Here is a 16,760-nt window from a genome sequence, read left to right on the forward strand (position 1 = left end):
GCAACGTGGCGGGGCAGCAGACGAAAAACATGTATGTATGTTCAACGTGACCTTTATGTGAGTTGGCAGAGGACACAGTTAGCAGAGCGGGGTGGTCGGAAAGGAAGAATCCGCAACAGCCATTAAAAAGCCGACATTTGCCTTAGCATGAATGCTACACCGAACGGTGCCACGTTTGGTGTTATTTGTGAGTGAAGCGCACGCGAGTTACAAAGAGTGATGGAGCTATGATGTCAGAGCAGGTGTGGCTTGGATGTACACATGAAAACACAAAACTAGCGCTTTGAAATTTTTTCACTCTGGGACGCAGTTTCCAAAACGGTGGGTTATGGTTTCCTAACAGGCCGAATCCGTGTGGAAACACGGCCTGAACGACAAAATACCTTTGCGGATGCACCCAATCTGGTCTCCGTGTGGACGGGGCCCCAGAATATAACGAGAGAACCCAAGTGTTCACAGGAAGAACATGCAAACTACATGCAGAAAGACCCCAGGATTCCTACTGCAAGGCAACAGTGCCACCATGCAGCCCTATTTAACATCCTCTGGAGCAAATTACCTTTGGAGCTCATCCAACAGAGCCATCAAACCATCTTTTGAAATAACAAACAGCAACTTGTACGAGGACAGCATTTATCAGAAAAGTAGACCAGAGGCCAGTGGTAACTCTGGAGGGGCTGCAGAGATCCACAGCCGAGGTGGAAAACTCTGTCGACATAATGATTTGTCATCCATTATGGGCCAATGCTGCATGTTACTGTGAACACATTATGAAACAAGGCAGAGACTACATCATGCTCATGGGACAGATGGGGAATGCATTCAGAGCAAGGAGAAGAACGATGGAGCTCATCAAACTAACTCCAAGAACGATGGAGCTAAATACAGGTCAATTCTGAAAGGAAAAAAAATATATATATATATATATATATATATATATATATATATCAGAGGCTGCAAAAGACTTGAGACTAGGGCAGAGGTTCGTTCCAGATCTAATTCCAAATGAGAATCTGTTAAAAGCCTTAAAAACTGCTTTTCAATAATCCTACCCATCCAATCTGACTGAGCTTAAGTTATTTTGTAAAGAAGATGAACATTTTCAGTCTCTAGAGGTGAAAAGCTGGTAAAGACAAAACGAATTGCAGAAGCAATTGCAGAGAATGATTGTCCAAAGTACTGACTTTACTAACGAGGCAGGCAGCTGACAGCACTGGATTTTATTTAGGGGTGTCAGAGTAAGGGGGCATACAAATGTGCAGCTACCTTTTTTTTTTTTTTGATTTGTCTTTGGAAAAATTCTAAACTATGTGTATTTGTTGCTCCTACTTTGCAACTGTTACTTTTATATTGGTCTATCATATAAACTCCCAATTAAATTTATAAACATTTTTGGTTGTAATGGGGTACAATATGGAAAAACTAAAAAGTGGGAATGAGTTTGTGAGACAAATATAACCCCAATAAAGCTCAAAGGCTTACAGTTTCTCACAGCAAGAGGATCCCAAGTTAAACAGGAAGCTGAATATAAGACTCTATAACATACATGGATTTGTTTTCTTTTCTCTCTATTAAGCTCCATGAGTCTGAGCCGATTTCGGTTTACAATATCACAACAAAGCTGGAGCACATTTTCAAAGCTAATACACTCATTTCAATTAAAAACTGATGCAAATGCCTTTTAATACTGCATTAATGCTGTAAAATATTAATTGCAAATAATAATCAAGCTGAGACTAAAAGGTGAAATACCATTCTAATGGCGCATAGCCAAATCGCTCAACATACACACTGCATCATATTTCAAAACAGTTCTACTGCAATATGGAGCTTGCGGTTTTTGAGCGCAGGCACAGCTTTGGACACAGAGGTATCAGATCTGTGAAGCTTTTCGCTACCTGTCACTTCAGATTGTGGATGCTACATGAGATGAGTCGCTGTATGAACATTCCTCTGCCGCTCCATTTGTTTTATTATTTGTGATGCGTAACAATGTCACAATAAAGCAACACTGTTATTAACCACACTAGTTTTACTGCTTTATTAAGCACATATTCAGGCTTGGAGATCAAGCCAAAATGGTCCAATGCAGTACGAACCAAGCATCAGAGGGAAGTATATAGGTGAAGTAAGTGACTCTGACTATTGCTGACAGCTCAGTTTGACTACCTCAAATACTGGAGTAAAAAAAAAAGTAGTCAAGAAAGAAACAAAAAGAACATCCAGAGAATTGCGCTTGTTCAGGTAAAAATGGCTTGGTGTTGGCACTAAAGACTCACTAAACTGGTTGAAGTTGATGAAGAGAACACTGATAAGAGAGAAAATACTTTGTGCTGATTGCTGGGAGAGATTATTTTCCAGTTTTAGAATGAAGTCTACATTGTTCATCATCATTTCTAATGTTAAGAGACACATTCACAGTGCTGGCAGCCTTCTCAAGCAGGCCGCTGGATAATCACTTTGAATTGTCTCGTTACTGAAAAGTGCTTTATAAATAAACTTGCCTTGCCTTAATCGTACTTCTTTAAATAGTTTGGTTGTGCTTTCAGAAATGTATTAGTTAGTCAGTTATTAGATAAAAAGGTATGGGTGTAGAGGTAGGTGAAGATGTTTAAATTGCTACCCAGATAACAGGGGAGCAACAGTACATTAGCTTCCAAGACAAGACAATAGATATTATTGACATTGAGATGACAAGATCAAACTAAATTTTAGTAACATGTTTACTAATTCTAATATATTTTTCTTTCCACTCTTTTTCTCCTTCAGTCATATAGTGTCAAAGTTTGACAGAAAATCTCAAACTTTTCTGCAGTGGAGACAAAGCTGTTTTCATTTAACATGGGACAGAAACTGATAGTGGTGGTGTTGTGCCATTACACGTTTTAAGTTATTTAATGTTTAATAAATAACTATGTCTGTTATGGAATTGTTCGGTGAATATCAGCCCAAACAGCTGATATTAGCACAATAGTTGAAAGGGAGATTCGAGCCCTGGCATTCTTTTAACAGCAAACTCTGCACACATATAGAATAAATGAGTGTCAACTTCTCTTCAAGTTCAAGAATTTATTAACAGAAATGAAATGAACATCCAGAGAACACCACTATACAATTCTGTTAATCTGAATTTACATTATATCCTCTCTACTAGGATATAATAGTAGAGAATAGTATATCCTCTCTACTCCACACCACATTCCTGTTCTGGCTGCTTCTTGTGGGGTTCACTGTGGACACTTCAGCTTTTTATATGTAGCCTGGCATGCCAGACTGAAGTCAGTCTGACAAGGCTCCATTCCCTCCGGTCCAAAACAGACCGGACCAATCACAGCGCAGGAGGCGGGACTTTACAATGCGTCACTCTGAGTGGCAGAATTACCCATAATGCAACAGCGCTTTTCTGCTACCATAACAGTCAAGATACATATGGAGATTTTTGTTGCTTTGTGCCTTGGAAGATTAAGAAAGTGCATGCGAGTACACCACATATCCTCTAATTCTTTAGACAAAAGCGTCATAAAATTGTTTATTGGAGAGTTTGCTCAATGGCATGACATGTTTCACGGACTACAAATTGAAAAAGATAGAGTGCGCCGCTTAGAGTTTATTGTGTCACATCCGTAGTTATCTGATTGGTTCTAACCTGATGATGCTAAACCTGTTAGTCCCGCCTTTGAAATCGGGCTCTACCGGCTCACCCAGGAGGTGTTTGCCTCTTCCAGGTCTTTCTAGGCTGGTGGAATAACAAAACGGGTGAAGGTCTGGTGACAGCCTGCAGGATCATCTTAAGGCATTGGAAGACCACAAAGTGTCCAGAGCTAAATGAGTGGATTAAATCAATGACGGATACAGCTTCTTATGAAGTCATGATCAAAAACATGGAGGGGAGCAGGGACATGGAATGGGATAGCTTTTGGGACTCATTGAAAAGGCAAGGCAAGGCAAGGCAAATTTATTTATATAGCACAATTCAGTACAGAGACAATGCAAAGTGCTTTGAACTGTGGCTTCAAGTAATGTATCTGGATGAAGTCGGATTTTCCCGGACAATTACCTTTCTCTCAACTACTGAATGTTTTTGAATTGACACTGTAACATACATATAATATATGACTGTACCCTGGGTATTGGGGGGGCGGGGGGTGGTGCACCAGCCTTTTTTGTTTTGTTTTGTATTTGTGTTTTATGTGAGATAATGTTCAGAAAATCAATAAAAATTTGAATTACAAAAAAAAAAAAAAAACGGGTAAAGATAACCCGAGTTGGAAGAAGCCAAATCAGGTGAGCCAAAACAATTAGGGTCGGTGGAACTACGCCTATACACAGCAATTAACAGCCGTGCGTGACCAAGCTAGTCACACTCTGCGGTCAGAAAACATCCTATTCTTCGAGCAACATTTTCCACAACTCAACCAATGTGGTTGTGTTTATAACTCTGATCCCACAAGGGTTGAATATGGTTGAGGTTTTTTCCTGGATGAAGACTAATTTATTCTCTGTGCCTTCAAAATCTGGAGGCAGTCTCCGATAGACTCCTTCTCTGTGGGGTTGAGCAATGTCATCTTGTAGGATAGTTTGTTCCCAAAGTGTGGAGATGTACATAGTGTTACCTCTGGTTGCAAACTGGTATCATTTCTTGACATCCCTGTGCACAGAGACTGCTTCCAGTGATGACGAGTACTGTTTTTCCGCTGAGAGTAACGCCACCCCAAACCATCCCACTACTGCCACCAAAGAGCTGTTCAGAATCGCCAGAGTGGATTTGGCAAGTGTTTTATGGATGCAACCATACACTCAACTCTGCTGCTCAAGCCAAAGATGCATTTTCATTATAAATGTGGCACCATTAAACAACAGACAAAATAATCAACTTAACATAAATGCTTCTTTACTTTTGTTCCAAGTGAACTTCAAATGACTAAACTTTAAATATTCTCAGATCTCCATGCGAGAAACAGCACTTTCTGAATCTGTTAATAACTCAAACTCTCTCTCCGGGGAATTGTTCCTGTTTTACCAGGGCTAGACATTTGCCATCACAACTATCAGCGAGTCCCATTTATCATTTCCTAACTCCAGGAGAGTACATTTTGGCAAATGTGTGTGAAAAATTTTGATTTTATTATGAAACAACAATAACTGACAACCAACCTCTGAGAGGCAGCTTGCACTATGTTTTAAAAAAAAAAAACTACCCCGTTTCAATGCCCATTGAAATAGCAGACGATGACACCTGTCATTCAAAGTGTTGAGTCTTGTGGGACGGGAGGAAAAAGGCCCAGCAAGGTGGCATGTCAGCACTCACACCCAGCTGTCAGATTTGGTTTTCTAAGCTCATACTCCAAACTCTGGTGTTTCTCGCGCCAACAGACAGTCAAAATATCCGCTTAGACAAGGCTGTGTTGGCCCGATTAATTTCAACTCTAGCATAAAATAAAAACTCCCTCGTCACAAGCAGACATGATACATTTAAGATTATTTATTGGCAGTGAGCTGAGGCCACAATACTGAGTGTGCTCACTCGTGCAGCTGAGAGTAATCACCATGTGTTGCTGGCTCCCTGCTCACTCTATCATGGGCCGTTTCATGCACCGACAGAGGATTTGGCCATGCATAGACGGCAGCGCTGCTTCTGCCTCCAGTGTGTGTCTATGATGTCTGCCAGGTTCTCAACTGAGTGTGCTTCATTACTTGCTGTTTAATTTATCCCCTTCTAGTCAGACTGCCCTGCAGTTTCTAAAAACATTTAGCACATGCCAAGAAAATATATGCCTACTTGTTTAGCCATAGCAGAGACTCGCCAAAGGGAAATTAAATTTATCTTGGCTGTAAAACGAAACTGCAAAAATACGCTCCTGAGATTTTTTTTAAACTGTGAAGTCAAATGTGTGGTCAGTCGTCTGCAGCATCAGATTTCTGCTGTGTCTGGTAAAACAAAGGGTTTAAAGTGTGAACGGGACGGTTTTATGTCAATCAATACGTCTGCCAATCCATACATAATTTGCCAGCAGCTGTTTGAGCTCAAAATCATAAGAGATTCAAGTTAGGCATACACGTCTTCGGAGCTTTGAGGGGAAAGTAGCGACTGTGCCCCAAAGGCATGATTTTGAGAACTGTCGCGGGTTTTGTCAAATCTATAATCAATATTTATAGATGACATTTGCAAAATCCATTAAATCATAATTTTGTCTTCTCCTTAAATATTGGACCCACATTCAGGATAACAGATAAGAATTCAAAACGGGAAAAATATTTTAGTTAATGAGCAGGAAGGTTTACCCACAGAAGACTCTAAAGTCTTGGAATAATATATACTAACATGCTTGATTAAAGTCCTGTTGTTGTATTATGACCTCCTTACATGTGATTAGCCATAATGAAGGGAGCATTTTTAAAGATGCAGTTTCCTAAATTAACCATTGTCTTCCATTGTGCTTTTGCTCCACACATTATTGCGCAGTACTCAGAAATAAAGTCCTCACCTTTTTTCACTTTGATTGCACAACTCTTTCTAAAGCCGTTAGATGTGAGCAACAGAAGTAGAGAACAGACAGAAGCTTTAGCTTTGCCAGCTTCTGATCATCATAAAGTAATACAATTGTGCCTATAAATGTGCAACCTATAACAGTCACTGGAAGGTTTGTTGGCATCCCAGGTAAGTTATCAAATCAACCTTTGAATTAAATACATTAATTAAGTTACTTTTTTTTTTGTTCACAGTTCACATTCCCCTGCTGCCAATACTTTGTGAAACCCCCTTTCAACATTAGCCCATCACTTAAGACTTGAAGAGAAACAGGCCCACAGTATCATAGAGCCTCTACCATACTTAACAATGGACATAGTTTTTCCAGAGATTTTCAGCTTCATGTCCAAGTCTAGTCAATAAAAAAGGTTTTTAGCAAAACATTTTTTATAAAAATCTGTATAATAAATATGCTCAGGCATTGATCCCATCTGACCAAAGCAGTTCCAAATAAATCCCAGGAGAGTTTAGCAAACTCTGAATGTTTACACGTGTGGTAGGACATGAACGCTTTTTTCGACATCACTCCTAAAAATGTATTTGGCATTTAGGAAAAGTCGACTGATTACTATGAACAGTTTGTGACCTCAAAGAGCCACTTTGCTGTTCATCTTCATTTTACCCAGTAATCTCTTATTTTTCCACGGAGGCAATATAAACGTATAAATACTCACGTTGTTTAAACGGTCAAGTTAAGGTAATCTTGCAGCAATGTTCCCACTTATATATAAACAGATTCAGTTAAAAGTCTTTTAAATGAATCTGTGAGTCTGTGCCGCAGGTGATAAAAAAAATAAAAACTACAATCATGTCTTTAACATAGGACTTTTCCCCCACTGAATAAATGCACCCAAATTACAGGTTGCATTGCTTTCACCACAATGATATTATTCTACAATAATAAAAGATTCATTAATCTTGAGGCTTTTTAACTCTTATTCACCTGAGGTGCCGTCTACTTCTCACAAGAGGCATACCTCTCATTGCTGTGGCTGTCATCATCCCACACGAAGGGAGTCTGATGTGACCCTAACATTTCTGCCCAAAGAGAAAGACTAAATGCGTTCACCCCCTCCAAAAGCCCCCCCTTAGAACCACCCCAAATGACAGCGGCGATAAGCGCCGCTGCCAGTCAGCGTGAGCAGACCTGACCACGACAGGAGCCTCTTGGGTTTTCTCAGCAGCGCTCTGTCTTCTGACTGTTAAACGAGAAGCGCGCCTTACCGCCTCCACTAACCAAGTGCGCACACTCTAATCCACGGCGTTAGCATGGGATTCATGGCGCATATAAACGCACAAATAGCCAACGAAAAAACAACAACAAACAAAATAAAAGTTCCTGTTATTATTATTTTTTTCTCACTTTGAGATCTAGGAAATAAGCCTAGGAGGCGTTTGGTGTCGATGAGTGAGCGCTGTCAGGAGACGCCAAAAAGCATCTTTAAGAGGTTGTTTTACCTGTCTGCAACTTGGTGAAGGTCGGTGAAATGTTATCAGCCTCTTCGGAGCTATAGCTGATGAGAATTTGTTCATTTCTGCCCGCACGTGGCAAAACATGATCATAAAAATAATGAGGAAATATAATAATAATAATAATAATAATAATAATAATAATAATAATAATAATAATAATAATAATAATAATAATAAAATAGAGATTGCGTGGTAAACAATTGTGGTTTTATATCACGAGATTTGTGTTTACCAACCTTAAACTAAACCGTCCTGCTGTTACGTACAGCCCCTGCGTCATAAAGTTGGTTTCTAATTAATAAACGTGTTGTTTGTTTTGGTTATTTTGCCGGAACGGGCTCGCGCCACGGCTATCACTCTGAAATGTTGACGTTTGTTTTGTTTTTGTCGCTGCTGAGTAATCACGCGCGCGTCGCTCCCGGGCGCCACGCGCGCTCAACATACCTTCGCTTTTCTGATTTTTTTTTTTTTTTTTTTCCTTTTCATTTCTTCCCACACTTGCTGCGCTCACCTGCGTTCCTGAGCTTCTTGTTTCGGTACACGGAGAAGATGACCAGCAGGTTCCCCAGGATGTCAACGACGATGGTGAAGATGAGAAAGCAGCCCAAAGTTGTGGTGACCCACGGCGGGCGGCTCAGCACGACCTCACTGGGGTCCCGGGCAGAGCTGTTCAGGTGAGACCCATTTATGACCATTGTCATGCACAGCTGCAGAACTTTCCCCCCCAACTGAGCCAAATTCACGCCTCCCGTGACTCCTCCGCGAGTCCTATAGAGTGGGCACCGGTGGTTTGATACTATAACCTCCCACGGGTTTCATGCTCATCTTCTCCACGAGCGTCTCTTCTTCCACTCTTTCTCTCTCTCTCTCTCTCTCTCTCTCTCTCTTTCTCCCCCCTGCGAAGGCTTTACCCAGCTGCCGAGGATCAGCTCTGGTATGGCTCTCCGCTCTCTCTGCCTCTCTCTCCGCTCTCCTCGGAGTCACTTCTGCGCCCGTGTGCCATTCACTCTGTCGGTACGCATGTGTGACACAAAGCCGCCACTTCAAACCTTCCCAGCATGTGATCAAACGATGCAAAAAGGGAGCGATTCCGCTCAGAGGGGAGAAACACTGTCGCTTGGCGGCTGCCATGTGGAAAAGCAGCCCGTGTCCTACTTCCTTTCATTTATCTCTCTGCCGGTTCATTCATGACTTTGTGTTTTTTTTTTTTTTTTTTACGCTCGCCTTTCCGCCCCACACTCCACAATCCCGTTCATTGTTATTTTAAAGAATAATTAATGTTAGATTTCTTCGGGACAAAAAAATAAATAAAAAAAAATCCTACAAACTTACAGAAGGAAGGCAGCTGTAGCAGACATATACGCACGGAAAAAGTCTTTAAATTGTTATTTTGGTTATTAAATAAACGCTACGTACCTAGTATATAGGTATCTCTGAAAATTTCATTTTTGACACAGATGTATTTTTCACCAATGCATACAAATGAAACAAGTCATAAATATTCTGTCACTATAAAAACTTAGATGCTGTACTTGGCAGACAGACGTTTAAAGGCGTTGTCTGTGGACCTGTAAAGTTATTTTATACATTTACTATTTATGTTAAATGAGTTGAGGCTTCTTCCACTGGTGCAACTAAATAAAAATTTATATAAATGAAAATGCCATTTAGTTTAGTCATTTTATCGAAAAGGTGCAACATTAGACTGTTTATTTCTGTAAATTTTACAGCTTACAGCTAATTCCAGTTTCAAGGGATGTTTAACACAGAAATGATAAACATATTGTGGCCTTAACAGCCATTGAGTCTTTTTACTGACAGTTGAAAAGTTAAGTGGAAGGGAAAAAAGGCGTACAACCGCAGTGTTGATGATTGTAAGAGATATTTCCAGGATATTTGCTGCAGCTGTCACATTCCGTCTATTAACCCACTCCTGGACCGGAGACAGTATCAGAAGCAACTTACCTGACATATACGACTAGACTGTTTTTGAGTGGTTCAGTGTTTTCATTTCAAATTGGAATAAATTTTGTTTGCCATTTTGAAATCAAGGTCCCAGACTCTGAAGGGAGATAGACAGAATCCAAGTAGCTTGAGGTGCAGTGGGAAATTCCTACCGTCAGTGATGATCTAGGGAGCTATGTCTTCAGGGCTCTTTTGCTCCAACATGTTTGACCAAGTCCAAAGTCAGTGCAGCCCTCTACCAGGCTTTATTGAGATGTTGATTTAATTTTCCAGTGGGAATTGGCACCTGCCGATACCGCCACAGGCACTAATACCTGCTTTACCACAGATATTACCGCTGCACGGCACAGGAGAGGAAGGATTTAAGATCAGTACAGGGGGATTGTGGGATGCCATCTATGAAATCTAGACACGATTTCTGCAGCACGAGTCCAGAAAAAGGCCAGACGTATTGCCACAGATCACACCCACCAGGGCAATGCACCGTTTGTCCCTCTTCCATCAGGTAAATGATTCTGGAACATTAAGTTAAAAAAAACAATGGACTTAAAAACAGCTTCTTTCCCAAAACTATGAGGGCTGTTGTCCCCTGCTGAGAATAAAATAAACCACCAGCCAAGTTTATAGTCTGCTGCATTCAACAAACATGCTGCTGGTTCTATAGGTTCTTGATCCAACTGAGGATTGTTTTGACATGCTCTCACATGCTAATGTCTATTTGCACACTCTTAGCTTCCTAGGGAGTGTTTGTTTGGACATCCATGCAAATTGCCTTTACCTTGAAGATCCACATATCTGCTAATGACTCTTTGCACACATCTAACTTCTCTGGGGAAAAGCCACATTTTACAAAGGATGATGGAACATACAATGCATGTAGTCAGTTTGAAGCCAGCTTTACTTTTCCTCAATGCCTCAGCTTCCTACTCTGACAGATGTTCCTTGTTTGTTCCTTAACTCACCTGAGTAGCATTCAGCGGGTAAACTCCCCTGTTTCCACACACCTTGGTTCAGTCCCTCGTTGTGAGATCTCCAGTCTCTTGGCCTTTGTTCTATTTATCATTAAAGCCGCTATTCATCCCCTGTTCTTGTCTCTGCATGTCGGTCCCCAACACCACCAAGATGAACAATAATAAAAAATAAATTAATAAAAAATAAAAATAATAATAATATGAGATTCACGGACATGATTACTTTGTAAAATGGAATTGTAAGGTGTTATACGGAAGAGTTTACTGGGCTGAAACTAGGCAGGGCACTAGAAGCTATAATAAGAGAATCTAAAGTATTGTAACTCTTGTTCGTCTGTGGCTCCGAAGGAAGATCTGTTCTCTAGCTTGTTGTCTTGTTCTGAAAGCTGTGGGTTTGATTCCAGCTTCCTCCAGCTACATGTTGTTGCTCCCCAACAGATCCGTCTGTCAGTGTGTAAGGCGCTTTGATTGGCAATTTAAAACCTGAAATACATTTTGCCCAAGATGGTTTTCACAGTTTTGGTCCAACACTTTAGCCTTTTTTACATGAAGGTCATCAAGTCAGGTTTAACAGTTGCTCTTTCCTACAAGCGTCTTAGCTGAAACATTTCTGCCCTTCAGTTCAGGACAAAAATGTATAGAAAGGGATATATTGTGTAGGTTTTTTATTTTTGCAAGATGGCTTTTCATATTCATTTCTATAGCCACATCTTCCAATGGCTTTGTTCTTCTTCCTTCTGGAAACTCATATGTCTCCAACCAGACACACCAGAGACTTTTCTAGAGATGGACTTACTCACAGACTCCAGCCTCTGGGGTTATAAAGTGGTTAGTGCATGGTGCAGAAAGGATTTATCTATGGCATACAGTGGCTCTATTTTTTTTTTAGCTGCTGACCTACAGGAGCGTTGCCCTTAATGCAGAAATGATAAAAGGAGCGAACATTTCTTCTGGGGCCCAACAGTCTGTGTAAGTCTTTCCTTTGGGTTTATGGCAAACCTCCTGCTTCATAATGCAGCAACATCAATATGAACATGAATCGGATGAGCTGCACATATTTATGCATCCAGCACCATAAACTTAGTAATCGATTATATTGATCATTGCTGAGACAGAGACAGGCTGGGTAATAGTCATATTGTATTTGTCAGACAGGTGAAATTGAACCTGCAGCCACACCTAATAAGCTGCAATGCAGGATTTGAAGTCCATCCCCTGCCTGAGACAAAATCCTGTGACTTTGAACCTTATTTGTACTTCTAATGTCAAAACTAATTGTGCCTTTCCCAGGAGGAGGAGAGCTTAAAGTAAAAAAAGAGGACAGTAAGGAGCAAAAGGACATGCATTACTCTTCCAAGCCTGAGCTGGTAATATTTTTAGATTAAAGGTCCAAGAAAATGTTTTAAAGAAGGATGGTAACTGATCAGTTTTAGTTCCTTTTAGAAAAAGTTTGGGACTGAAAACAAATATTTTACAATTAACCGTTGTTAAAAACTGAACTGCTGACTGTGATTTGTAAAAACAAGACATGTGGAGCCGAAACATCTGACTGCAAGACTCAATTGTTTTGTTTCTAAAAACAGCTAATGAGCTGTGAAAGGAATGTTTGAGTCCAAAAAACTCTCCGGACCTCTTCCAACTCTGATCTTGAGTAAAACGATTAGCTGCTACCTTTCAAAGTATTGTCCATCTAATGAAGTGATCTACAGAAATAAATAGGAAGTCCTTGTCTGACTTATTTAACGTTGTGTAAGTCGGCTTTCATTTCCAGACACAGTTTGAATTCATCAGTGTTTCATAATCATGACAACCCATGGAGGTGGAAACCATTGGTACAAAGAGGCCCACACAATTCTTCCTACTGAACTTGTGGGAATTCATTTAACGTTTTTATGTACCTGGCAAGGACTAGGCTGTTAAGAACAGTCCAAACATTTTTTTAAAGGAGTTGAAGCCCACCACCAGCAAACCAATCCCAAATCATGATGCAACCCCTACCATGCTCAGCAGTTAGTACAATTTTCTCAAGTTTGAAAGTCAGACATTGACTTCTTCGTTCATTATCAGCATGATCAATTAGCCGAATCTTTGACTCATTTAGCCATAGACGTTTGCCCTAGAAGAATGTGGCTTGTTTGTGTCACCAGCTTCAAATTTATGCCACAGAGTCTGTTTTGAAGCCAAGGCTTTTTTTTCTTGGTCACAATCTTCTCAACCCATGCATTTATAATATCGTTCTTCTGTAGACAGTGAGATTTCTTCTACAGCAATTTATAGTTCATGGCAGTTTGGAGCCTTGGTGGTACCTGAACAACCAATTCCCTTTTTTCTGAGCGGGACAGTTAAGGAGTTCTTCCAGACCGCAGGAGAGTAATAACAGGCGGTCTGTTAATGACCGCCTGTTATTAATGACTTGTAACTGCCTAAATGCTTTGAAGTGATGATCTTGTTAGCTACAGTTTTTTAGAAATTGCTCCAAAAGACCTTCCCAACTTCTATAAATCTGTAGTATTCATCAGATCTGCTACATATTCCTTGGACTCGCGGTTGGTTTCAGAATTGGTCTATTCAGTGAGTTCTGTCAAACAAATGCTTGTTCCTGTTGGCAAAGACAAACTACCAGCCGCAATCAAAAATTAAAAGGCCTAAGTCAAATAAAGGTAATAGGTTCTACAACCTTTAGGACCTTTGCTTTATATATTCTGCTCAAGGTTGTCATATATTTGAGGCTTTGCCATTTTGTTGATTGAAGAATATCACAAAACATGCCAATTTGTGCACCAAATCCTTATTTTTCAAAATGATATTGTTATGCAAGTATCTTACACCAACTGTTTTTACTTTTGTGTTTTACTTTGCGTCCTACACCAGAAGCTACTTAAGGCCCCCACAGTCTCATACAGGGGCTAAAAGGAGTTGTCCATGATTGCTATCAGCTTGGATAACATCGTCCCCTCACCCCCCCCCCCCCCCCCCCCCACCAGCCCTTCAGTTTATTACGTCTCTTACTGCCCCTGTCTGTGCTTCCACAACCCCAGCAGACCACAGCGTAGAAGACTGCTGCTGCCACCACAGAGTCATAAAAAGTCCTTAGTGTTCTGTCCACTTCAAAAGACCTCAGTCTCCTCAGTAGGTGGAGATGACTTTTGCACTTCTGGTACAGGACATTGGTGTTGTGTGTCCAGTCCGGTTTGTTATTGAGATGAACATCCAGGTATTTTACTCCTACACAATCTCAATGTCCAAACCCTCCAGTGGTGCAATTTGAAGAGCCTTCCTACTGAAATCAATCATCACCTCCTTTGTCTTGCTGCCGTTCTGGTGGTTCAGTTCGCACCACTAACTCTTGCCTCCGACCAGTCTCTCGGTCAAATAAACTTGTTTTACTACGCACTCCTTGTCTGTTCGAATATTGGGTCTCTGTCTTCAGGTCATTGCAGCTACAGACTGTAGCTGCTGCACATGATTGACTGTTAAAGGATGCGCTCAACTTTTAGCTAGTGAAATTGGTGAATTTTGGGACGTTAGTGGCTCATGACAATCTGTTAATGCTAACTGTAGCTTCATAAAAATCACCACATGAATGTATCCAAGTGTATTAAATGAATTTGGATAGTTTCAGAACAAAAAGAAAAAAAAAACACAACTTACCTCTGACACCAACTGCGTTCAAAATTGGAAGTGAGCTCCTTTGAAATACCCAGGCTAAAAAAAGCATTGGTCCTTTGGAGGCCGCGGAGATCACAAAGGCCGAAGGTGAGCAGCTGTGAAATTGGACATTCTAGCCTTCACCAGCTGTTCTCGCCCTTACCTCGGCATAATTGCTGTGGCCTAACAACCGTGACAGGATGGATCACAGAGTCGTCAAGCCGTAAAAATGGAGTCCGAACTTTTGTTCTGTTTTTGTTTATTTAATCCTTGAGGAACTCCAGCAGTTGTACTATTGTCACAGACGTGTGTTTAAGATGAGCGAACTGTTTGTTGCTCAGTAACAAATGAAATACTACAATAAACCAAACATTGACCGCAAGATTTAATTGAACTGAATTACATCTGTGCTCAACTTCCATCCAGCTGGAGTCTTCAGGTGTTCTCTCCAGGTATAGCGAGCGCAGACCGCCCCGTCAGCTGACGGAGTTTTACACTGCTATATTCTCGTCTAAAAAAGTTAATTTTTTTTTATTTAATTTTAGTTATTAGAGACTTGAGCCTTGACTCTGGATTGGGGCAACAGACTTGCGCTATACAAGTACAAGCCGTTTACCATAAGATCTCATCTTTGCTTTTTGCAGATGATGTGGTTTTGTTGGCTTTATCAGGCTACAACCTCCAGCGGGCACTGGAGTGGTTGATAGCTAGGTGTGAAACGGCTGGGAAGAGAGTCAGCTCCTCTTAGTCTAAGGCTACCTGAATAAAGATGAAGAGCTCCCTCTGGGTTGGGTTTTGCTTAAGGCCATCTCAAGCAGAGGAATATTTTTGGTTTCTTGTTTGGTTTCTTGTTCACAAGTCATGGAACTATAGAACTGGGGTTGAACAGACAGATTGGAGCTTCGTTTGCAATAATGTGGACTTAGAGCAGAGCCAGAAAGCAAACTCGTGCTTTACTGGTCCGTATAAACTGCACCATATCTTGTTAAAGTAAAGTTTGTCATCCTACAAATCAAATGTTTTTCTAGCTGACAACTTTTATGATTTTGTCCTTTTTCTTTTCCTCCGTCCGTCCGTCCGTCTTCTTCTTCCGCTTATCGGGGGTCGGGTCGCGGGGGTAGCAGCTTCAGTAGGGAGGCCCAGACGTCCCTCTCCCCAGCCACTTGGGCCAGCTCCTCAGGAAGAACCCCAAGGCGTTCCCAGGCCAGCCGGGAGACATAGTCCCTCCAGCGTGTCCTGGGTCTTCCCCTGGGCCTCCTCCCGGTGGGACGTGCCCGGAACACCTCACCAGGGAGGCGTCCAGGAGGCATCCTGACCAGATGCCCGAGCCACCTCAACTGGCTCCTCTCGACGTGGAGGAGCAGCGGCTCTACTCTGAGTCCTCCCCGGATGACTGAGCTCCTCACCCTATCTCTAAGGGAGAGCCCAGACACACTACGGAGAAAACTCATTTCAGCCTCTTGTATCCGGGATCTCGTTCTTTCGGTCACGACACAAAGCTCGTGACCATAGATGAGGGTAGGAACGTAGATCGACCGGTAAATCGAGAGCTTCGCCTTTTGGCTCAGCCTTTTGGCTAAATGGTGGTATCAGTATCCGCGAGTACCAACAAATAGGGCACCGATACCATTTTGATGTTTGTATGTCACTTGAACGCAGTTTTCTTTCTCCCGACTAGTAATCTAGATGTTATATAAGTTCATAAAAGTTGCCCTATTTTGGCATTTGAGAGCCAAAACTAAGGGTTTAAATGAGATTATTCAGTTTTTAATGTAATTTTACTGTATTACTCTTGCACTGCAATTATACATGTTATAATTTCAGGAATGTTGCACTATTTTGGCCTTTGAGAGCCAAAAGTTTATTCAACTATTGTCACCCATTCCAGGTAGGCAATAAAAAGTTATACTACCATAAGTAGTATGCAGTTCTTCATATATACACATACACATCAGTTTCAAACAGATGGTATCGGTATGGTATCGGTATCGGCCAATACTGCACAGCCAGGAATCGGGTATCGTATCGGGGCCAAAAAATGGCATCGGCGCAACACTAATAATAACGCCACACTTAATTGGATAATAACAGTGTTCAAACTTCAAAGTGGCCCGAGCAATTTGATTAACTGAGCTTTTTCAGACTCAGGGTGTTTTTCTCTGTCTACATATTTC

General features: G+C 41.2%; 1 protein-coding gene across 1 annotated transcript in view; it reads right to left on the reverse strand.

Annotated features, from left to right (window-relative positions):
- The window catches only part of mtnr1aa (melatonin receptor 1A a), a 71,508-nt gene extending 62,461 nt beyond the window's left edge, over positions 1–9,047 (reverse strand). The window contains exon 1 of the mRNA XM_012859393.3: positions 8,514–9,047. Within this exon, the coding sequence (XP_012714847.1) occupies positions 8,514–8,703 (190 nt within the window). The 5' untranslated portion in view covers positions 8,704–9,047. The remainder of the gene's footprint in view (positions 1–8,513) is intronic.
- Positions 9,048–16,760: the final 7,713 nt, after the last annotated feature.

The sequence above is a fragment of the Fundulus heteroclitus genome, chromosome 5 (genome assembly GCF_011125445.2).
Source record: "Fundulus heteroclitus isolate FHET01 chromosome 5, MU-UCD_Fhet_4.1, whole genome shotgun sequence".
Lineage (NCBI taxonomy): Eukaryota > Metazoa > Chordata > Actinopteri > Cyprinodontiformes > Fundulidae > Fundulus > Fundulus heteroclitus.